We start from the raw sequence: 22172 nt of genomic DNA, 5'->3' as shown, positions 1-22172 counted from the left end.
TTCCAAGGGTCCATGTGAGTGTGAGGGCGCCAGAGCGGCTGTAATGTCCCCCGTGCCAGCCCACCAGCTCCCTTGGATCCCCGGCGCTGCCCGGCCTGCCTAGACTCACCCCTCCCACACATCTCCTGAGCCAGCCCTCGTGTTCCAGGGAGTCACCGCTGGGCCGACGCTGAGGCAGAGATGCAGCTCGCAGGGGTGCAAATGGAAGGGCCACCCCCCACTTTAACTCACCTCTGTCTGGCTCCTCAGTGTGGAAGTGCTGCAGGTTCGCCTCCACTGGGGAGTGTGTGTGCAAAGGTCAAAGGGGGCCAGCTGTGCCCATCACCTCTGCATCTGGCCCCTGACTCTGCTGGATGCTGTCCCCTGGACAGAGCGCTGGACAGCCAGCACAGAGACACTCACCACCTGGCAAAACCTCATGCCGCAGTAGAGAGCGATTCCATCCCATCGCTAAGAACCGCCCTCCCTCCCTCCCTCCCTGCGTTTCTCAGCCTGGGGGCATGCGGCTAATGGAGCAGGAGCCCGGCTGGGCTGGGGGTCACATTGAGGGGCTGCCATGTGCTGTGGGGAGGAAAGGAACCCGGATTCCCTGTCCCTTGGGACTCTAGCCGCCACATCTGGCTGCCCCTTTCTGTTAGGAGTTGGCTCTCTAAGATCACCCCTGCATGAAAGGCGAGCCGGAGGGCTTGTGGGGCCCTGTCCATGCCTGGAGTCACGCCTCCTCCAGCTGCACGCGGCCTGGACTATCCCAGAGAACCCCAGTCAGAGTAGGCCTGGATCTAGGTAACACCAGGCACATTTCTTAAAATCGATTCCGCCTGCCCTTGCTCCCTGCCGAGCTTCTGCCCCGTGGGCCACACTCAGCCCTGCTCCAGGCACATGCACTCCCCAGCCTCCTGGGGCTGCCCCAGCTCACGCCAGGCTGGGATTTGGCCTGGGGTGTCCACACAGTGGGGCCTGATGCTGCATTCCCCAGTGACTGTGATGGCCCTTCCAGCGCTCAGTGTCACGTAGGGTCAGGGGTGTGGTTCAGGCTCCCCTGCCCTAGGGGGAGCTCTCGGTCAAGCGGATTTCAAGTTGAAAGGGCTCCTTGGAAGGTCCCTGCTCTGCAGATATTTGGCTTGATTCATTAGCAGAGTTTGTAAGTGCTTTGAACCAGCGAGTGGCACATGCACGCCCCTGCAGATCCCCGGGGAGGTGCTATTGCGGGTGTCAGGAGGGAATGCTCAGGTGTCCATTCTTCTGTGAACTCAAACCTGCCTGGAGTTCCTGAGCCAGGCTCGGGGCAGGCACTAGCCATTCGGACAAGCAGCTCCTGGTTATAAACACCACTGGAGCCCTGTGTTGTAACCTGGGGGAGTTTTTGCCTCCTCATCCAGAGAACTGAGAAGTGCTGGGCCACAATTGTCACTAGAGAGACTGCGGAAAGATGGGCTCGGCTACAGAAGGCCCTGGCTAGCTTAGGCCTCTGAGGGTGTGTCTACACTGCAATTAGACACCCACGGCTTGGGCTCACAGGGCTTGGGGCAAGGGGCTGTTAATTGCACTTTAGACATTTGGGCTCGGGCTGGAGCATGGGCTCTGGGACCCTGTGAGATGGGGGTGAGTGGTGGGGTCCCAAACGTCTTCATCACAGTTAAACAGCCCCTTAGCCAGAGCCCTGCAAGCCCAAGTCAGCTGGCACGGGCCGGCCGCAGGTACCTAACTGCAGTGTAGACAGACCCTGAGTGACCCGTGCTCAGGGTCCAGCTGCCCAGCTGAGCTGCACTGGACAGATGGGGAGACTGGTGCCCAGAGATGTGCGGTGACTATCTCCAGACTCCCAGGCGCTTCCTCTAGCACTCTCCAGAGTCTAGCATGAGCTGAGAAGGCGCGGTGCTGTCCTGGGCCCTGGCATGGCCTCAGGGGGCGGTGGGGATCAGCTCCTTGTGTCTGTGCGTCAAAGGGAAGCTTTGGAGCTTTACAGACCCGTTCCTAGAATCTCAGGATGCCCCCTGAGGCTCTGTGGCAGCTCCCAGCTTCCTCTGACATTCAGTGCCTCTGAGCTGGCCTCAGAGAGGCCCCAAGGATCCTAAGCTCGTCTGACAATCCCTGTGTCCATGGTGGGAATGGAACAGTTGCACTTTATGACAATGGCTGGGCAGGGTGCTGGGGGGCCCAGCAGCTTCATGAAGCAGCTTGGAAGCCTTGAGGTGAGGCACCAAGAACCCAGGACATCAATGTGGGGCCAATCTACAAGGCTGGGAGGGAGGAATGGGACACAGGCATTCTCAGGCCATTTCTGTTTGGATGAGGCCTGGCTGTGTGCTGTGCCCTTGGAGCCTCTGGGCGCCGGGGCCAGGGTGTGCCAGGCGCCAAGGCCAGGGGCATGGTGGCGCTTTGTGTGTTTGCCAGGGAGCTGGGCTAGCGGCTGGGCCTGGGGCAAGGCCAATTCAGGATGCATTTGGCCCTAGCGTTGTGACTCACTTGCACCCTTGTGTCAACAGAGAGAGAATCCATCCGGGGTGGGGGTGGTGGCAGGCACTGTTCCTCAGGCCCCATGGGGAAGGGCAGCTTAACTTGCAGTCAGAGCCGGACTTGTACCCAGAGGCCATCTAGAGAAGGGGCTGAACCAGCTCATTGCCTGGCCACAGCCTCTGCCTGGGAGGGCTGAGACAACTGGGAGGGAGATGGAGCCCGGGCCTGTGTGCAGGGATGGGAAACAGGCCCCTTCCTCCCCCCTCACTCCATGGGGCAGAGGGAGCTCAGCGCTGCCCTGCTCTGAGACAAACTCCCCTTTCCCAACTGCGCCCAGTCGCCCACCAACAGGAGCGCACACCCCACATGGGCAACGGAGGCCTGGCTGGGCATTGGTGGCGTTCGATGTCTAGCTCCTGTAACCAGTGCTATAGAAATAGGTCACGCACACACACACACACACACACAGGTTTCTGATATGCTGCGTGGTGAGGGTAGAACATGAGACACCAGGCCCTGTGCCACAGAGTGGGGATTTATTGACGTTTTCGACAGAAGCTCATGGCCAAGTTCCCTTTCCAAACTTTCTGGGGCGAACCCATCCCTGGTCTGACTCGCTGGGGGCAGCGGGGAGACCCCAGGGCTAGGAGTCTCTGGGTGTGAGCAGCGTGAAGCAGCGAGAGCTAGTTAATGAAGAGCGTGCAGCAGCTAGACCCTGTACTGTGTACAGAGCGCAGAGCAGCTGGGGAGAGCGGGGACAGTGGGGCCACCGTGGTTCTCGCTAAGCAGGGATGCAGCCAGACAACCCTCTTCCCTTACACTTGGTGACTCTGTCTTGAAAACACATGTGAAAACCTGCTCGGCCCTGGTTAGTTTTTGGTTGGAGTCTGGCTGCTCTGGGTGGCTACCGGGGCCCAACAGGGACAGGACTGCAGCCAACAGGTCCGGCCCCAGCCCAGCCAAGCTGACGCAAGCAGAGGACCTGTGCAGAGAGCCCTGGGCGTGCCGTTCCCTTGTGCCCCACAGTGAGGCGCTGCGATGCAGGGAGAGCGCCAGCGTGCACGTTAGAGGGCAGAGAGAGGCTGGGATCAGCCGGCGCATGCCAGAGCTGGCCCGGCCCGCCTAGTCTGGGAAGACCAGGAAGCCGGAAAAGACGCTGTCAGAGCCAGCGATGCCCACCATGCCGTTGTAATCGTTGACTGCCAGCCAGAGCTGGTGCCCGGCGTCCATGCGCAGCAGCAGGCCTCCGGAGCTGACCTGCTTGCTGTTGGACATGTGGTCGCAGAAGCTGGCCACCTTCTGCCGGTTCTTGTACATGTTGACACAGAGGTTGGCGATCTGGGAGGTGTGGAAGACGAAGTAGTAGAGGCCGGGCACGCGGCACGTGAACTTGCCCGAGGTGGTGTTGTAGTCCTGGGTGGGGTTGGTGATGGCGTGGTTGAACACCACCGGGGCATTCTTGTCTGGGTACTGCCCAGTCTGTCTCACTACTGAGAAGGCTGACTGGTGCTTCTGCTTGTAATTGCCAGCCATGCCGGGCCCTCCAGGCTGGCCTTGCTCACCCGGCTCTCCCCGGATGCCAGAGGGACCCATGGGACCAGTTTTTCCTTGCAGGCCAGGGCTGCCAGGTTCTCCTTTCTTCCCCTTGGGCCCTCGGGTTCCAGGAATGGCCGGGATGCCTGTGGGGTTCCAGGGAGTGTCCGTCAGTGTGGATCCAGTGGCTCCGTGCATTGGGAAGGGACGGCTGGCGGCTCCTCCCTGCCCCCCCTGCCCTGGTGGCTGAGCGGCCGTGTTCCCAGCCTACCCTGGCTGTGTGGGCAAGTCCTCTCCCCTCCGTTCCGTGCTTGCAAAGGGTTGGTATCCCTGAGCCAGCCCCCAGGGCTCTGATGCTGAGCGGGCAACTGTGCTAGTGTCTGAACTCCTGTAGGAAAGGCGCCGGAGAAGGGGAGCTGATTCCCTGCATTGGGGTCAGGCTGTGGGGCCAGGTCCTGTCCTCTCCCTCTGTGCTTTCCCACCTGTGCACCCCAGGACAGAGCTGGCACTAATCCTCTATCTTCCGGGCACTATGGGCCGCGGGGAGCCCTCTGGTGACACCTCTCCAATGCCCACTCCCTTGACAAGCTTCTGTTAGAGGGTACCTACCTGGTTCGCCTTTGACTCCTTTCAGCCCATCTCTGCCATCCTTGCCAGGCATGCCAGGTGTGCCAGGCAGCCCAGGGGTACCATAGCAGCTGTGGGAAGCATTGCCTGTCACGGTGGTCTCCAGCGCCAGGAGGAGAAGGGCTAGGCCCAGGCCCACTGGTTCCCAGACGTTCTTGACTATCATTGTCCTACCACGAGTGGAAATGTGGAGAGTGTTGAGAGTCCCTGTCCTGTCGCTGTGGGCACAGCGGAGGCCCCTTGCTGCCAGGCTGCGTGCAGCATCTCCACCCAGTGACAGACCGCAGGTTACTCTGACCCTCGCTCATACCAGGACCCACCCTCCCTCGGCTTGCCATCCCCACCCGCTCCCGCCCCCTGGGGCACAGCCTGTCCCCTCGGCAGCCTGCATGGGTCCGGAACGCTGCCTGACGGGCTTTGCCTGCCTGAGCCCAGAGCCCAGCCAGAGAGTCAGGGCAGCGTCTCCCTCCCCACCCTCATGGGCAGCCTCTCTCCTTTCTGGCAGCCCTTCCCGCTCCCGGCTCTGAGCGTAGGTCAGGAATGGCCCCTGCTGTGGGTGCATGGACAGAGAGGCTTGAGCTGCCTGGCCCTGGTTTGCCTGTCACTGGTGCTGGCTGTGGCCCACAGCACAGCTGGGTTGCTGGAGAAAGGTCCATTCTGGGGTTCCCTGGTGCTGGCACAGGGATAGCCCGGCTCCCAGGGCATTGTCCTATTTCCAGGATCCCTGGTGCTGCGCTGCTCGGGGGGGCAGCTCTGCCTTTCCGCAATCTGTCCCTGCACTGGACAGTGCATTGCCCAGCTTGGCTGCCCCACACCAGTGCACCTGCTGGCCCATGCCTCTGCCCTCCGGCCTAGCAGGGGCTCTTAGACCCAGAAGTCCTGCAGAGAGTTAGTGAAAACCCTTATGCAGATTGACCTACCAGTGGCCATAAGTACGGCCACTCCCAGGAGCAGGCTACTGGGGTATCCCCGCTGTGAGCCCACCAGCCAGCCCTTCCAGAGCCACACGTCAGCTCCTATGGCCATGGCAATGCCTGCCACCGTGGCCACAGCACAGTGACACAGGCCTAGCCGCTTCACCAATGTCCTGCCGCTGCCCCCCGCCAGCCCCTTACCTCTCTGGGGCAGGGCGCTGGCTCCTGCACTCTCTGGAGGGCTCTGCTGTGGTGGGGCTGCTGGCTGGCTTGTCAGAGCTCTGGCTGCAACACCAGCCAGGAGGAAGTTGGTGTCTGAAGGAGTCCAGGACAGGCCTCTTGGAAAGACCAGCCCCCTCGCTGGGGCCCTGGCCAAGTTTCACATCCCTGTCCTGGACATTTCTTCTGAGCAAGCGTTTTCCACAGTGCCGGGCAGCACTGAATGCCGCGCCGGTGCTCCCCACCTCGTCATGGGCCTGGCCGCCAAGGGGCAGGGCAGGAAGGACCAGACCAGGGGTGCCAGAGTCAGCAGCAGGACCAGGGGCAGTGTGCAGTGCTCACGGCTGATCCAGAGGCAGATGCGCACCTCCATCAGGGCACTGCCCCTCCGCTCACCTTCCCGCTTTCTTCCCCTCCCTCTGGGACTGAAGTGTAGGAGGGCAGAGGGCCATGCTGGGGGTGCCCCCACAGTGGCACAACCTCAGCCCAGTGCCCAGGGCAGCTGCTCAGAACCCTGTGACCTCCGACACTCGCCCATCGGTCTGGGGATGAGGGTTAGTGCTGAGTCTGTGTCATCCCCATCTCCTGGCACGTGTCACGGCCCGCTCCCAGCCTTGCACTGGGCACCCTGGCCAGCCCAGCCCTCCGCTCAGCCCCCTGGGTGCCAGCAAAAACGACTGAATTGGTGGGGGGTCGCGGTCAATACCCATATAACTCCTGCTTCCTTTTACTGAAGAATGTTTTTGGATCAGTGAAGGACTCGTGGCACACACCGGGAATCTGGGAATCAGCCCCCAGGGTCGGGTCCTGGTGGCGGCATGGCACATACCTGGGTATCAGCCCCTGGGGAGGGCTGCTGGCACCATGGCCCATACCCAGGTATCACCCCTCTGGGCAGTGCCCCAGGGCCCATGTGTTGGCTCACTAGCTGCATCAGCAAAAGTCTTGTTCGAGGTCGAGCCATTCACCTGTCTGTCCAGCATGTTCCAGGAGCGCAGGCCCCTGGACGAGGCACCGGTTCTGGTGAGGAGAGCACAGCGCCCACCAGTGTGAGTGAGCAGCTCTCTTTTCCCTATCCCTTCCTCTGTCACTGTGGGCAGGGTGGCCCCCAGGAGGAATCCAAGCTGGCCCCCAGGAGTGTCCAGTGCGTGCTCCCTGAAGGACCAGCTCTGCCCTCTGCAAGGGGCACATGTCCTCTGCCCGCTCTGCTTGCTGTGTGGGGGGGGGAGGGTAATGCCCGGGGACCCTACCAGGGGGCAGTGCCCATGCTCCCTGCAGCATTATGCCCGGCTCCCCTCCCCCTTTTCCCGCTAGGACAGAGCTCTCCTTCCCACCAGCAATCCAGTGCCTGGGCATGCCACAGGACAGCCCACAGTGCAGGGGTCCTGGGACTGACGGCCTGCAGCCTGACCCAAGCTGGGGGACCCCATTTCCCACATGGGAATGAGGCTGCTGGCCTCATTTTGATTTAGGAAGAAAAAAGTGTCACCCTCCCAGAGACTCTTCTCCCTTACCCATTGCTCCCTGTCACGCCCAGATGCCCAGGGCCGCGTGGGCCACAGAATCTGGACGCCCACTGGCCCTGGGGGGTCCCTCCTGCTCAGGATGGACTGCGGTGTGTGGCTGCTGCACCTTCTATGTAGCTGCAGCGTATTTGGGTCAGCCAGGCTGATCCCTTTTCCCGGGTGCAGGGTGGAAAGATGCCTGCCCAGGCATTGCTCTTAGTACTGACAGATCAGAAACACTCTGGCCTTGTTGGCTCCTTTAGGCTCCCCAGGGACATCATGGCTTGGAGCCTGAACTCACTGGACAGCACTGGGATGGGGGAGCTGGAGCCAAAGGCAGGCTCTGCAAAGGCTGGTGAGTTCAAATCCTGAGGGGGTCTTTCCTGGGAGACGCCAGCCTGTTGTGCTCTGGGCCTGTGCTGTTCCTGGCTCTGGGGGGGCTGCCATGGAAGCAGCAGCCTGGGAAAGGGCCCGGGACACTGACGGTTTGCAGGACGATGTGAACGAGAAAGAAAACCAAGGCACTGGATGGGAATGAGCGAGGGAAAGAAAGGGTTTATTCGTCTGTGCTGATTGGAAGGGTGTGAAAGCCAGGGGTGGCCTGCAGCCAGCTCCGGATTTGCAATGGTTAGTACAGCGCAAGCCACAACCAACAGCGATTTTCTATCAGGGAATAAAGGGGCCACAGCGGGGGAATGACACCAGTGACAACTGATCTCCTTCGGCAGGGAGATGAGAACCAGCATGGCAGGAAGATCTGAGCCTCTGCTCCCTGGGACCGGGGCACTGTCTGGGACTGTGCTGCTCGGACAGAGCACCGAATGTGACCGCTCTCCTTGGCCTGGGGCACACAGTCCATGCTGAATGGCAGCGCCTGGCTGGGAATGGGGGGACCCTGACTGGAGTGGGAGCTGTGGCTCTTTAGGCAGTGCGCCGGCTGTGGGCGACGGACTGGACCTGACTGGAAGGCGAGATGATACTTCCCAGGGCGTTAGCTGGGGTTCCAGGCCAGGCACAGAGCAGCCAGCAGCTGAGCAAACCCAGCCTATCTACCACCCCTATCCCCCCACGCCACATCCTGGTCCCCTGGGCAGCTCTCTCAAGGCCGCACGTTACAGGGACGCAGGCCAGGGCAGAGGGGTGCACAGCAGGACAGGGCCACTGGCAGGCTTTGGCCCTTTGCAGACAGATCATGTCTAAGGCCTGGGCTGCGGGCTGTGGTATCATGGCCATGGGGCCAGAGGAAGGAGCCCACCCTTGTCTGAGGAGCCTCACACTTGGCTGCTGGGAAGGAGGCCCCTGCTGTGAGTGACCCGGGCAGTCCAGATGCCAGCCCATGGGGACAGGTGGGGATTCCCGGTCTGTTTGGCATGCTGGGGGTGCGCTCGTCCCACAATGCCCAGAACCAGCCTGCGATGGCACAGGCTTCCCAGGGCAGACACTTGGGGCCCGATCCTGGTCCCATCAAAGCCAAGGGGAGCTCTGCAGGAGCAGGGTCTGGGCCGTCACACCTGGCCAGGGCCTATATCCCCTACACTCGTGGAACTGGACACAGAGTATTCTGATACAGGCCCCGGGGAGCTCAGCAGACGGCTCCCACCCCTGCAGGGCACACAGGGCGCCCCACGTGTGTTGGCGCAGCGCTCTCCCGAGTGGTGCGGGAGGACAGGCTGGGTCTGCACACGTTGGCTGGCCTGCGGCCCTCCAGGACACCCCCCGGCCGGGCTCTCACAGGCCAGCGGGCGAAGCGGTGGGGGCTCGGAGCGTCAGGGGCCGCCTTGCTGCAGCGCTGGCTGAGGGGCGTCACTGGGTGTCAGGGAAGAGCAGGAAGCCGCTGAAGACACTGTTGGCCTCGGTGCCGTCGTACACCCTGTTGCCTTGGCGGGGGTCGCTCTCCAGCCAGACCCGGTCGTTCGGGGCCAGCCTGAGCACACCGCTGCCTGAGTTCACCTGCAGGACGCCGCGGCTGTTGCTGTCGCAGAAGCCCAACTTCTTTTCCCCATTGAGGGCGAGGCTGAGGCAGAGGTTCCCGCTGGAGATCACCTGGAAGGCAAAGTAGTAGACGCCGGGCACCCGGCAGGTGAACTGGCCCGTCTGGGTGCTGTAGGTGCTGTCCTGGTCGGTGATGAGATTGTCAAAGACCACCACGTTCCTGTGGGTCGGGGGGTTCTTCCTGGAGGCCGAGAAGGCGGGTCGGGGCTGGTCCTTGATATTGCCAGCCTTGCCTTTGGCTCCCTTCCTCCCCGGCTGCCCTGGGAGCCCGGGGGAACCGTTTGGCCCCCTGTAGCCCTGGTTCCCAGGCATGCCAGGAGACCCAGGCTCCCCTTCATCACCTTTGGGTCCCTGGATCCCCGATCTCCTTCCCGGCAACCCTGGAAGAGAGGAACAGGCCGCGGCTGACGGAACCTGGGCCCAGGCATTGTTGGCTGATGCCAGCCACATCCCCCCATGAGCAGCCACCCTCCAGCCAGAGGCCGGCTCCATCCCTTGTACTGAGCCAGCCTAGGCAAAAGCCCCCAGATCCCTCTCTGCCGCCGAGCCAGTCTGGGCCAGAGCCCGGCTCCATCCTCACCGCCGAGCCGGCCTGCACCAGCACCGGGCTCCCTCCCCTCTGCTAAGCCGGCCTGCACCAGCACCCGGCTCCCTCCCCTCTGCCGAGCCGGCCTGGGCCAGTGCCTGGCTTAGTCCCCTCTGCCGAGCCGGCCTGGGCCAGCGCCCAGCTCAGTCCCCTCTGCCGAGCTGGCCTGGGACAGCGCCCGGCTCCCTCCCCTCTGCCGAGCCGGCCTGGGCCAGAGCCCAGCTCCATCCTCACTGTTGAGCAGGCCTGGGCCAGCGCCCCGGCTCAGTCCCCTGTTGCGGTTCAGTGATGAGACAGAACACAACTTTATGCAAGCAAACAGGCTGGTCAGCGGAGATGGGCTGTTCTGCCCCCCCGCCTTCCACCTTCTCCTTTTATTATATTTCTCCCCCTAAGCATTACACACTGCTACACAAAGGAATGTATGACGTTGATTCATATGCTTAGTTACCATCCTCTATCTACTACAATCCTGGTTCTCAGGCCTTGAGCCCAGGCTAAAGAAACCTCCCACAGTTGCTGTCCAAACAATCAAGTTCTCAGGGTTCATATCTAGCCCTTGTCCTTGGATAGAGCAATGTGAGCATTGCTCCTAGGAAACAGTCAGGGTGTGCCCCGCCTGCTTCCAGGTGGAATAGCTAGACATTAACCCTTCAGTCCCCTCCACCAAGCCAGCCAGGGCTGAGTTGGAACTGGTGTAGAGACAATACCCAGCACCATACCCAGCCCTCCCCATGTTCTCAGCCCTGGGAGCTACAGCTCCCCTCTCCCACCTTACCTGGCTCGCCCCTGTCGCCTTTCTGCCCTGGCCTCCCATTGAGGCCCGGTACTCCCGGGTAGCCATCTTTGCCATTTAGTGCTCGACACACGTTCTCCTGAGGGACTGCCATGCCCAGGATCATGGCCAGGGTGCTGGCTGCCAGCCAGAATCTGCCAGCCATTCTGCCTCTGCAAGCACATGGGCCCCCTAGCGTGAGCCGTGGCTGGGGCATTCCCACAATTGCTCCCCGCTGCGGGAGTCAGCACCTGCAAGGGGCACAGTTCCAGCCAGGGACAACAGCCACCTCCCTACAGACCCCTGCCTGGACCGGGGAGAGTCCCCAACCCAACTACACACAGCCGCAGATAGGGAGCTTGCCACACCTACCCACGCACAGAGAGAGAGAGAGAGAGAGAGAGAGACAAGCACTGTACACTAGAGCTGGGTGAAATCCTAGCTGCACAACCCCCTCCAGCCTGTGGAGACTGTTGTCACTGCCCAGGATTTGCAATGGGCCCTCTTGGAAAATTGATATTTCAGTTTTGAATTTGTCTCCAGAACCATTCCAGAGATGGCCATTCTCCTTCACTAACCACACTGGTTATGGTCTGTGTGTGTGTGGGGGGGGGCTGTCCTTACCTCCAGGGGCTGCCGTGCACGGGGCGGAGGCTGACTACCAGCGGGCAGGGACCTGGAAAGAGACCATCACAACTATGCACAGAGCAGCAGAACATGAGCCAAGGATCAAAAAACAGCTCAGTCCCCTTCTCTCCCTCCAAGGTACCTGTGATTCAAGGGGCAGTTCTAGAAGCATGGGGGGTGGGGGTGGGAGAGATAACCAATTAAAGGGGGGGGTCTCTGCTCACTTGTACCTTAGAAACATGCGGCCTGTGACCTTTGCTGTCCCTGGTATTGTGCTTCTGGGGGCTCCAAGTGCATGCTGAGAGTGCACACAACCTAGCTGGAGGGACCAGGAATGGTCCTTTAACAAAGACATCCTTTCTCCAACCGGTGCATTAGGTATTGGGGTTTAATAGACAGGGTGAGATTCTGGCCTTTTTGGTGTCAGTGACCAAACCCCCATAGATTGCCATGGGCCCAGGCTTCCAACCAGTGTTTTAAACTTTCAGACTCTGATTCCTTTCCTCTCTCCACTGTTCATATGTCATTCACAATGTCATGTTCACCAGTCTTCCACCCCAGAGTCAGCACCGGGGCAGAGATGACCCATCCAGCCAGAATCAAACCTGGGTCAGAGCCAACACCCAGATTCAGAACTGGCTACATCCTGGCCATGAGCAGCATGGGGGTATGACCAGGGCACCCATCCAGAGCCAGGAGTGGGCTAGGTCTGATGCAGATACACGATGCAGAGCCCAAACTTCGCTCCCAGCCCCTAGCTGAGGCTGAGACCCTGACCTGCACTGCAGGGGACCCCCATCTGCAGGGCTGGGAGAAGGTGACCCCAAGCCAGGAACTGCTCTGACTGTCAGGGAAGATGGGCCCAGAGAGACCAGCCCCTGGAGCAGGGAATGACCTGATGAGAGCTGACTGCAACTGGGCAGGGCTCAGAGATGCCGCGCAGCAGCAAGGCAAGAAAAGCGACTTGTCATTTCAGCACAGAGCCACCGCAGACTGGCTGCATCGCAGGGCAAGGGGAATGGGACGTGACCATCCCCCTGTACTGCTTGGCTGGGACCCCCTGCACACTGGCCTTCTGAGAGGGAACGCAAGGCCTGAGGGGCTACCCCCTTCCCAGCTCCCTACAGCCATGCACCTGGGGAGGGGCTGGGAGCTCCTCGGCCCAGGACAGGCGAAGAGCGAGGTGGCAGAGAGCCAGTCCGAACATGGCAGGAAGGGGCTGAGAAAGAAAGGTTGCGGGATCCCGAACGCAGAGACCTGCCACTGGGGACCAGAGTGCAGCCTGCACGGGAGAAGTGCATCTGGGCAGCACAGAGAAGAGTCACTTACCTCTCCCAGAGGCTGGCTGAGGCTCTGTGAGCAGGGGGCTTCGTTTGGTCTCTGACCTTCCCCGAGAGGGAGAATGAGGCGGAGAGTGCGGGCTGGGGGGATTGCGGGTGGCTCTGTCCGATCAGGGTTGGAAGAAGCTGCTGAGTTTCACTTCCCCACCCATTTCCCCTTTTGGTGTTTACCCCCTGCCCCGTGCTGGGTCTCCCGGAACAATGAGAACGTCCTGGTCAGCAAAAGTGCTAACACTTTTAGACTCAAAACCACAGCAGATCTGGGCAGGCCGGACCCTGCTTCCTGCTCGGTGCCTCCCTGGCCCCCCAGCAGCCCCTACTGCAGGGCACCACTGCACACACTGAACAAAGCCCTAGTCCCTGGCCCCAGGAGCTGGCACTCAGAGGCTAAGGTTTGCGGGGAGCAGCTCAGTATAGGTGTGACACAGCACATGGAATGTGTGCAAGAGTGGGGCAGGACACCAGGACTTGCACTATATCTCACCAGAATTGTGAGGGAGTTCTGTGTGAAACCTGCACTTTGTATGGGGCAGGGTGTTCTCAAGGAGCAAACTCAATAAACTGGGATTTTAAAGAAAGAAAATTGTAAAACTAATTCCATGGTGTTGCTATGAGCTGGCTGAAATATTGCATGGGTTGAGTTAAAACCTTATAGAGATTGATAGGTGTGAACTCACCCGTCACTTAACATCACTGTCAGAATGAGTTTGCCAGACGCCTCCCACCTATAGAGGGCTTTCGTGAGTATTTTTCGTGGGGTGTGTGTGCGTGTGAGGGAAGGCAGGACACACAGAAATTGAGACCACACACACCAGAGAGAGAGAGCCAGGAAGCCAAGCAGGAGTCAGTGAGTACAGAGTGATGCTGGAAAAAGCTAGGAAAGGGCTTTTGGGTCTGGTGTTGGCTAAAGAGGCCTGGGGTCAGCCAAGAACCTGCCCCTTTTGATCTCAATTCCTCCTGCATTCGGACACACCGGACTTTGTACATTCCTTGTAGAGAAACAAGACTGCATCAAAGCAAATATCAGCCTGCACTGGTCTCCCCAAGGTAACATCCCCAGGGACCCAAACTAGCTGCTCTAGCCAAAAAGGGTCAACAACATACAACCATTGACCCCATGCCTCATCTGCCTAGTCCTGTTCCCTTCCCTCCATCCCATTCCCCATCGTGCTCCCCATTCCTGTTCCCTTCCCCCCATCCCATTCCCCATTGTGCTCCCAGTCCTGTTCCCATCCCTCCGTCCCGTTCCCCATCATGCCCCCCACTCCTGTTCCCATCCCCCCGTCCCGTTCCCCATCACCCAGCCCCTCTTCCACTCGCTTTGTGATTTCTCAGCAGGAAAACATGCACTGCAGCAGCAGTTTCTTTGCCATGGCCCTCCCCATCCTGTTAGCTTGGCTCAGAGGGGCGGGTGGGGCTGGCCCAGCATGCTCCAGGCCCATCTCTCCTGGCTGTGTGCCCTTCTCCAACACGGGCCAGTGGCACCATCTGCCGAGCCCGCCTTTGCCACTCGAGTCGCTTTGAGCCACCTGCATTTGTTTCCCTCAGACGCTCTAGCCAGCAGCAGGCAGTGCTTGGCACCCTGTACCTTTGCTGACACCAGGTCCAAAAGAGCTGCCAGAAAGCATCCCCCTGGCACCGCAGTGCACCCCTGGGGCCAGGGCAAAGCCATTAGCAGCTCCAGGGTCTGCTACTGATGGGACACAGAAAACATCCAGCCGACGGCAATGAACGAAGGGAAAAACCCAGAGAGAAACGTGTGTCTGAGCAAAGCACCCAGAGCCAGACTGCAGGGAGCAGCCCGGAGGAGTAGCGACTGGCAAGCCAGCACAGCCGGCCAAGACTGCTGGGAAGCCACAAATGTGCAGGAACACCAGGCTTCTAGCTGACGTTCCAGAGCCCATCAGCAAGTCTCACACAATTTAGCTGCATGTGTGATTGCTGATGGCATGGGTAGCAGGAGAACAGGGAATCTGCCCTGCTTAGTGCTGAGGATGGGCATGCTCAGTGCATGTGTGAATTTAGAGAAACCTGGAAATGCAAATATCCTTGACCTGTAAGGGGGCCCAGCCAGGAACAGAAAAGGAGCTTGTGCCCTTATCTGCTTCTCTGTGAGTGCAAAGTTAGCCTGAAAAGTGACTCTCCTCCACTGTGCAGGCAGGCACATAGGTACACGGACACTTACACAGAATGCATGTACATACATACCTACATACACATACACACGCATGCAGATACACACACAAGCATACACATGTGCACATTAACACTCATACAGACACAACAAAGTGCACATGTGCACATTTCCTGTGTGTTTTTACATTGGTATTCCAAGTCCTGTCTTGGCTGCACTACATAGTCGTCAGAGCACTACTGTGATAGAGACAGCGTGGATCTGCATGTGCAAGAGGTGAGTTACTCACAGGGGAAGACAATTTTAGTCCAACAAGAGCTGAAAATGTGAGCTCTTCGCCAATCTCTTCGAATGCTTTGAAGGGGTCAGCAAACACGGACAGGGGTGATCCAGTGCATATAGTGTGCTTGGACTTTCAGAAAGCCTTCGACAAAGGCTCGTAAGCAGTCATGAGATTAGAGGGAAGGTCCTCTCCTCCATCAGTAACCGGTTAAAAGACAGGAGACAAAGGGTAGGAATAAATTGTCAGTTTTCAGCTTGGCGACAGGTAAAGTGTGGGGTCCCCCAGGATCTGTATGGGGACAGTGTTCATAATTGAGCTGAAAAAAGGGATAAGGGATGAGATGGCAAAGTTTTCACACGATACAAAATTACTCAAGTTAGTTAAGTCCAAGCTGACTGCAAAGAGTTACAAAGGGATCTCACAAACCTGGGTGACCGGACAACAAAAAACAAAATGGCAGATGAAATTCAGTGTAGATAAATGCAAAGTAATGCACGTTGGAAAACATCATCCCCGCTATACAGACAAAATGAAGGGGTCTAAATTAGCTGTTACCACTCGAGAAAGAGATTGTGGAGTCATTGCCTTAGCCCCTGCTTGACATGAGGTCCCGCCCTCTGCTCGCCTCTTCCCCCCGAGGCCCTGCCCCTGGCCAGGCCAGAAGCCAGAGCTGGGCCATGTTAATCATAGAACCATAGAATCATAGAATATCAGGGTTGGAAGGGACCTCAGGAGGTCAAGAGGTTAAGAGCCACCCAGTGGGCCTGGACCGCGGTGGGGAGTCCTGGACCCTCCACCTGCCCTGGGCAGTGCGCCCTGGGGGGAAGGGACATGGGCCAGGGGCTGATCTTGAGCTCCCCAACCCCCAGCCCAGGACAGGTGGAAGGGCCGGGGCTCCTCACAGCAGCTCAGGCTCCCTGGGCGGCTCTTACCACTGCCCAGCTCTGGCGTCTGGCCTGAACAGGGGGCGGGGCCTCAGGGGAAAGGGGAGGAGCAGAGGGTGGGGCTCCAGAGGGGGCAGGACTCCTGCATGTGTCCCGTTTTTGCATTTTGAAAAGGTAGTCACCCTGCTTGCCATACACCCGGCACTGGGGCCCTCCAGAGCTTCAAACCTGGCCTGAGAATCTGACAGCGCTCACATTGTGACAGGGCACTCAGACACTCAGAGTGGCCTTGGGGTTAGACATGGGCCTGCCCCTGAAACTAAGGGCCCAAATCCCTTAGCCTCTCAGCATCAGGGGTGGCTTGTTGACTCACTGAGCAGCATGTGGGGTTGGGGCGAGTCTTTGGTTTGTGGTACTCAGGAAAGTTGGAAGATTCCTTCTCAGTCATTATTTATTTAGATTTATAGAATCATAGAATCATAGAATATCAGGGTTGGAAGGGACCTCAGGAGGTCATCTAGTCCAACCCCCTGCTCAAAGCAGGAGCATGATACAGAGGGCCCAATCGTGCAATCAGATCAGCACAGGAGCCCCTGTGCCATCTCAGTGAAGTCACTTGGTCTTCCCTTGCCCATTCAACTGCAGGATTGGGGTCACAGCATGAAAACATGGGCCTCACCCCCCAATGAAACTGCGGGTCAGCAAGCGAAAGGGGCTTACTTTCACCTTCCAAGCAGAGAGAAATGCAAAAAGTGAACAAACAACATCAAAGAAGGAAAATTAGATTTGATATTCTGGAGTTCTATTTTCATAATCTAAGGGGATACCAGTCAAATAAACTAGGGCATGTGCGTGTTTGTTTGAAATATATGATCATTAACCTGACAACGTATAACTTCCTAAAGAGCAATAGGGACAAGTTTGGGCCCCAACCTTACAAATTGATCCTCATGGGTCATGGGGATGGACCCTGACTTTAGTGGGGATCTACTAGGGTATTACACGCTGCCTGCATCAGCTTGAATGATCGACCCAGGAAGGAGGAAGAATGAATCAGGGAGCAAAACTCTGCCACTTTCCTCATCCTTGCCAATTCTTTAGAGGTCTCACTTTGTGAAGAGGAGCGTATGCACCCCATGGAAACGAATGAGGATACGAAAAACCACCCAACTCATAGAATCATAGAATCATAGAATATCAGGGTTGGAAGGGACCCCAGAAGGTCATCTAGTCCAACCCCCTGCTCAAAGCAGGACCAATTCCCAGTTAAATCATCCCAGCCAGGGCTTTGTCAAGCCTGACCTTAAAAACCTCTAAGGAAGGAGATTCCACCACCTCCCTAGGTAACGCATTCCAGTGTTTCACCACCCTCCTAGAGAAAAAGTTTTTCCTAATATCCAATCTAAACCTCCCCCACTGCAACTTGAGACCATTACTCCTCGTTCTGTCATCTGCTACCATTGAGAACAGTCTAGAGCCATCCTCTTTGGAACCCCCTTTCAGGTAGTTGAAAGCAGCTATCAAATCCCCCCTCATTCTTCTCTTCTGCAGGCTAAACAATCCCAGCTCCCTCAGCCTCTCCTCATAACTCATGTGTTCCAGTCCCCTAATCATTTTTGTTGCCCTTCGCTGGACTCTCTCCAATTTATCCACATCCTTCTTGAAGTGTGGGGCCCAAAACTGGACACAGTACTCCAGATGAGGCCTCACCAATGTCGAATAGAGGGGGACGATCACGTCCCTCGATCTGCTCGCTATGCCCCTACTTATACATCCCAAAATGCCATTGGCCTTCTTGGCAACAAGGGCACACTGCTGACTCATATCCAGCTTCTCGTCCACTGTCACCCCTAGGTCCTTTTCTGCAGAACTGCTGCCTAGCCATTCGGTCCCTAGTCTGTAGCAGTGCATTGGGTTCTTCCGTCCTAAGTGCAGGACCCTGCACTTATCCTTATTGAACCTCATCAGATTCCTTTTGGCCCAATCTTCCAATTGGTCTAGGTCCTTCTGTAGCCTATCCCTCCCCTCCAGCGTATCTACTACTCCTCCCAGTTTAGTATCATCCGCAAATTTGCTGAGAGTGCAATCCACACCATCCTCCAGATCATTTATGAAGATATTGAATAAAACCGGCCCCAGGACCGACCCTTGGGGCACTCCACTTGATACCGGCTGCCAACTAGACATGGAGCCATTGATCACTACCCGTTGAGCCCGACAATTTAGCCAGCTTTCTACCCACCTTATAGTGCATTCATCCAGCCCATACTTCCTTAACTTGCTGACAAGAATACTATGGGAGACCGTGTCAAAAGCTTTGCTAAAGTCAAGAAACAATACATCCACTGCTTTCCCTTCATCCACAGAACCAGTAATCTCATCATAGAAGGCGATTAGATTAGTCAGGCATGACCTTCCCTTGGTGAATCCATGCTGGCTGTTCCTGATCACTTTCCTCTCATGCAAGTGCTTCAGGATTGATTCTTTGAGGACCTGCTCCATGATTTTTCCAGGGACTGAGGTGAGGCTGACTGGCCTGTAGTTCCCAGGATCCTCCTTCTTCCCTTTTTTAAAGATTGGCACTACATTAGCCTTTTTCCAGTCATCCGGGACTTCCCCGGTTCGCCATGAGTTTTCAAAGATAATGGCCAGTGGCTCTGCAATCACAGCCGCCAATTCCTTCAGCACTCTCGGATGCAACTCGTCCGGCCCCATGGACTTGTGCACGTCCAGCTTTTCTAAATAGTCCCTAACCGCCTCTATCTCCACAGAGGGCTGGCCATCTCTTCCGCATTTTGTGATGCCCAGCGCAGCAGTCTGGGAGCTGACCTTGTTAGTGAAAACAGAGGCAAAAAAAGCATTGAGTACATTAGCTTTTTCCACATCCTCTGTCACTAGGTTGCCTCCCTCATTCAGTAAGGGGCCCACACATTCCTTGGCTTTCTTCTTGTTGCCAACATACCTGAAGAAACCCTTCTTGTTACTCTTGACATCTCTGGCTAGCTGCAGCTCCAGGTGCGATTTGGCCCTCCTGATATCATTCCTACATGCCCGAGCAATATTTTTATACTCTTCCCTGGTCATATGTCCAACCTTCCACTTCTTGTAAGCTTCTTTTTTATGTTTAAGATCCGCTAGGATTTCACCATTAAGCCAAGCTGGTCGCCTGCCATATTTACTATTCTTTCGACTCATCGGGATGGTTTGTCCCTGTAACCTCAACAGGGATTCCTTGAAATACAGCCAGCTCTCCTGGACTCCTTTCCCCTTCAAGTTAGTCCCCCAGGGGATCCTGGCCATCCGTTCCCTGAGGGAGTCGAAGTCTGCTTTCCTGAAGTCCAGGGTCCGTATCCTGCTGCTTACCTTTGTTCCCTGCGTCAGGATCCTGAACTCAACCAACTCATGGTCACTGCCTCCCAGATACCCATCCACTTTTGCTTCCCCCACTAATTCTACCCGGTTTGTGAGCAGCAGGTCAAGAAAAGCACCCCCCCTAGTTGGCTCCTCTAGCACTTGCGCCAGGAAATTGTCCCCTACGCTTTCCAAAAACTTCCTGGATTGTCTATGCACCGCTGTATTGCTCTCCCAGCAGATATCAGGAAAATTAAAGTCACCCATGAGAATCAGGGCATGCGATCTAGTAGCCTCCGTGAGCTGCCGGAAGAAAGCCTCATCCACCTCATCCCCCTGGTCCGGTGGTCTATAGCAGACTCCCACCACTACATCACTCTTGTTGCACACACTTCTAAACTTAATCCAGAGACACTCAGGTTTTTCTGCTGTTTCGTACCGGAGCTCTGAGCAGTCATACTGCTCCCTTACATACAGTGCTACTCCCCCACCTTTTCTGCCCTGCCTGTCCTTCCTGAACAGTTTATAACCATCCATGACAGTACTCCAGTCATATGAGTTATCCCACCAAGTCTCTGTTATTCCGATCACGTCATAGTTCCTTGACATCACCAGGACCTCCAGTTCTCCCTGCTTGTTTCCAAGGCTTTGTGCATTTGTATATAAGCACTTGAGATAACCTGTTGATCGCCCCTCATTGCCAGTATGAGGCAGGAGCCCTCCCCTCACAGACATTCCTGCCTGTGCTTCCTCCCGGTATCCCGCTTTCCCACTTACCTCAGGGCTTTGGTCTCCTTCCCCCGGTGAACCTAGTTTAAAGCCCTCCTCACTAGGTTAGCCAGCCTGCTGGCAAAGATGCTCTTCCCTCTCTTCGTAAGATGGAGCCCGTCTCTGCCCAGCACTCCTCCTTCATGGAACACCATCCCATGGTCAAAGAAACCAAAGCCTTCTCTCCAACACCACCTGCGCAGCCATTCGTTGACTTCCACAATTCGACGCTCCCTACCTAGGCCTTTTCCTTCCACGGGGAGGATGGACGAGAACACCACTTGCGCCTCCAACTCCTTTATTCTTCTTCCTAGAGCCACATAGGCTCATCTCTTCAGCTTCCAAAGAAAACAATCTAACTTCACCATAGGGGCAGTCTCCCCAGCACTCATGTTGTCAGATCAGTAGGATGAGAATGCAGCCTCAAGTTACTTTATAAAAGACCACTTTCATGCAATCAACGCCGCAAAACAAGAGTCAGAGCAGACACTTCTACTCCGCAAGACAGCAAAAGCCCCCCCCCCCCCACTGACCACATACACTGTCCCTGGACATCAGGGGTCTCTCCTCAGCTAGGGTGAAAGAACAGCTGAACAGTGTCTGCAGGGAGAAAGGAGTTCTCCTGACAGCAGAGGGGCCAAACCAAAGTGAGCAGCACTTACTGTGTGAGCACCGCCAGGGGACAGGGCTCCGTTGGGCAGGTAGGGACTGCCCAGCTCTGGGATCATCAGGAAGGGGTAACCTGGATAGGGGGGCCCCTTAAAGAAACCTCCATCTTGCTGTCTTCTCACTACTTTGGCGAGATAGTAGTTGGGGTTGGTCCTGCTTTGAGCAGGGGGTTGGACTAGATAACTCCTGAGGTCTCTTCCAACCCTATGATTCTATCAGATCTTTCCTGTCCTGGGCATGGTGTATTTTAACTTTAGCTTAGTTACTGCTCTGCACACAAGATGTCCTATCTGCTGGTAGGGGGCTCTTGACTCATTGTCTTGAGCTCTAAGAAGAAGCCAAAGATTTGGAAGAGGCATAAGGGTGATTGGTGGCAACCTCACTTGCCACAGATACAGTTACCTGAGCAGAGCGAGATCAAGCATGCGTGACAGAGCGCTGTAGCCGTTAACAATGTATTTTCAAGGCATACTTCACACCTATCCTTCTGGCGCTTTTCTGTATCATGACTTACAGTTGGACCATGCCCAGGATACAATCTAGAACAATGAACAGCTGTGTCACCTCAACCCTCCAACCTGGGGTGCCCTTTACACTGCTGTGTGGGTTGCTAACACCCAGCCTCCAGCATGTACGTCACTCCCAGTTGTATTGCCGGAGTGCTGCAGCCAGCCACTCTTGTCTTCCTCTGAAGGCTGACACCAGCATGCACCCAGTCCCAGACGTTCCCCAGAAATGTACGTCTTGTACTGCCCAGCTCTCTCCTGGACAACACAAGCTCATAGAAAGCCCGTCATTTTATTAATAGAAAATGATATGCACAAATCCTGTTATCCCAAATGGAGTTTCCCAAACACTTCAGTTCAAACACACTGGTTTAGATGAAACAATAAAACAAGTGTATTAACTACAGAAGGATGGCTTTTAAGTGAATACAAGTAATGCGGCTAAAAGTCAGAACTGGTCACAAGAAAAAGAAAAGTAAAATGGAATTAATGTAACAACCGAGAGTGAATTCAAAGCAAGGTCTCTCTCAGCGCAAGTTTCAGCAGTCCTACTGGCTAGACTTCTTTCAGTCAGGATCCATCCCCCAGTCCAATGCAACTTCCTTTGAACTTCAGGTTTCATAGATGCTGTGGGCAGAGAGAACGAAGCGATAAGTGCAGACAATTGATAAGGGAAACTAAATGTATCTGTGAAAAATGTATGGCTGGTATGGTTAAGGACAGCAAGAAATAATTCTTTAAATATATCAGGAACAAATGAAACCCGAGTATAACATTTCTGTCAGGTGTTGTCGGGAGCAACAAAGGCCAGCTTCAATATTTTAGGGTGTGATCTGCATCTGCAATTCCCCCTTAGAATCCTCTCCTTTCTTCGAGAAGCATTGCCAGCTCAGGTTCAGGAAACAGAAAGTCTGTGTGGATGGGAACCCCATGCTGTTTCTTTGCTAAAATGTAGATTTTTCTCCCACACCATCTTTCCTGCCAAAGAATGGCCATTTAACA

At 56.5% G+C, this 22172-nt stretch overlaps 2 protein-coding genes across 5 annotated transcripts; both read right to left on the bottom strand.

Moving 5' to 3' along the window:
* Positions 1 to 2976: 2976 nt before the first annotated feature.
* On the bottom strand, positions 2977 to 5925 carry C1QC (complement C1q C chain). The gene is made up of 3 exons (XM_084651382.1): positions 5733 to 5925; positions 4600 to 4787; positions 2977 to 4136 (listed from the first exon to the last, which is right to left on the bottom strand). Exons 2-3 carry the CDS (start codon positions 4781 to 4783, stop codon positions 3580 to 3582), a joined length of 741 nt encoding a protein of 246 aa, XP_084507508.1. The 5' UTR covers positions 4784 to 4787; positions 5733 to 5925; the 3' UTR covers positions 2977 to 3579.
* A 1865-nt stretch (positions 5926 to 7790) lies between these two features.
* C1QA (complement C1q A chain) lies at positions 7791 to 12719 on the bottom strand. Of its 4 annotated transcripts, none has more exons than XM_084651379.1 (4): positions 12565 to 12710; positions 11233 to 11284; positions 10612 to 10859; positions 7791 to 9627 (listed from the first exon to the last, which is right to left on the bottom strand). In XM_084651379.1, the coding sequence occupies exons 3-4, from the start codon at positions 10823 to 10825 to the stop codon at positions 9059 to 9061; spliced, it is 783 nt and encodes a 260-aa protein (XP_084507505.1). In that variant the 5' UTR covers positions 10826 to 10859; positions 11233 to 11284; positions 12565 to 12710; the 3' UTR covers positions 7791 to 9058. The 4 variants fall into 4 exon arrangements, with proteins under 4 accessions (XP_084507505.1, XP_084507506.1, XP_084507507.1 ...); XM_084651380.1 differs by having other exon boundaries at positions 10612 to 10781; XM_084651381.1 differs by lacking the exon at positions 11233 to 11284 and having other exon boundaries at positions 10612 to 10781; positions 12565 to 12719.
* Between the last annotated feature and the right edge of the window lie 9453 nt (positions 12720 to 22172).

Source organism: Lepidochelys olivacea (genome assembly GCF_965140295.1).
Source record: "Lepidochelys olivacea isolate rLepOli2 genome assembly, chromosome: 18".
NCBI classification, from domain to species: Eukaryota; Metazoa; Chordata; order Testudines; family Cheloniidae; genus Lepidochelys; species Lepidochelys olivacea.
This window is presented reverse-complemented; position numbering and strand designations above follow the sequence as displayed.

Excerpts from the sequence above, each read along its gene's own strand:
- C1QC (XM_084651382.1), bottom strand. The coding sequence starts at position 4,783 with ATGATAGTCAAGAACGTCTGGGAACCAGTGGGCCTGGGCCTAGCCCTT. Across the intron at positions 4,137-4,599 it reads AGGAGTCAAAGGCGAACCAG|GCATCCCGGCCATTCCTGGA; the intron begins GTAGGTACCCTC and ends GGAACCCCACAG.
- C1QA (XM_084651379.1), bottom strand. The coding sequence starts at position 10,825 with ATGCCCCAGCCACGGCTCACGCTAGGGGGCCCATGTGCTTGCAGAGGC. Across the intron at positions 9,628-10,611 it reads AGGCGACAGGGGCGAGCCAG|GGTTGCCGGGAAGGAGATCG; the intron begins GTAAGGTGGGAG and ends CCTCTCTTCCAG.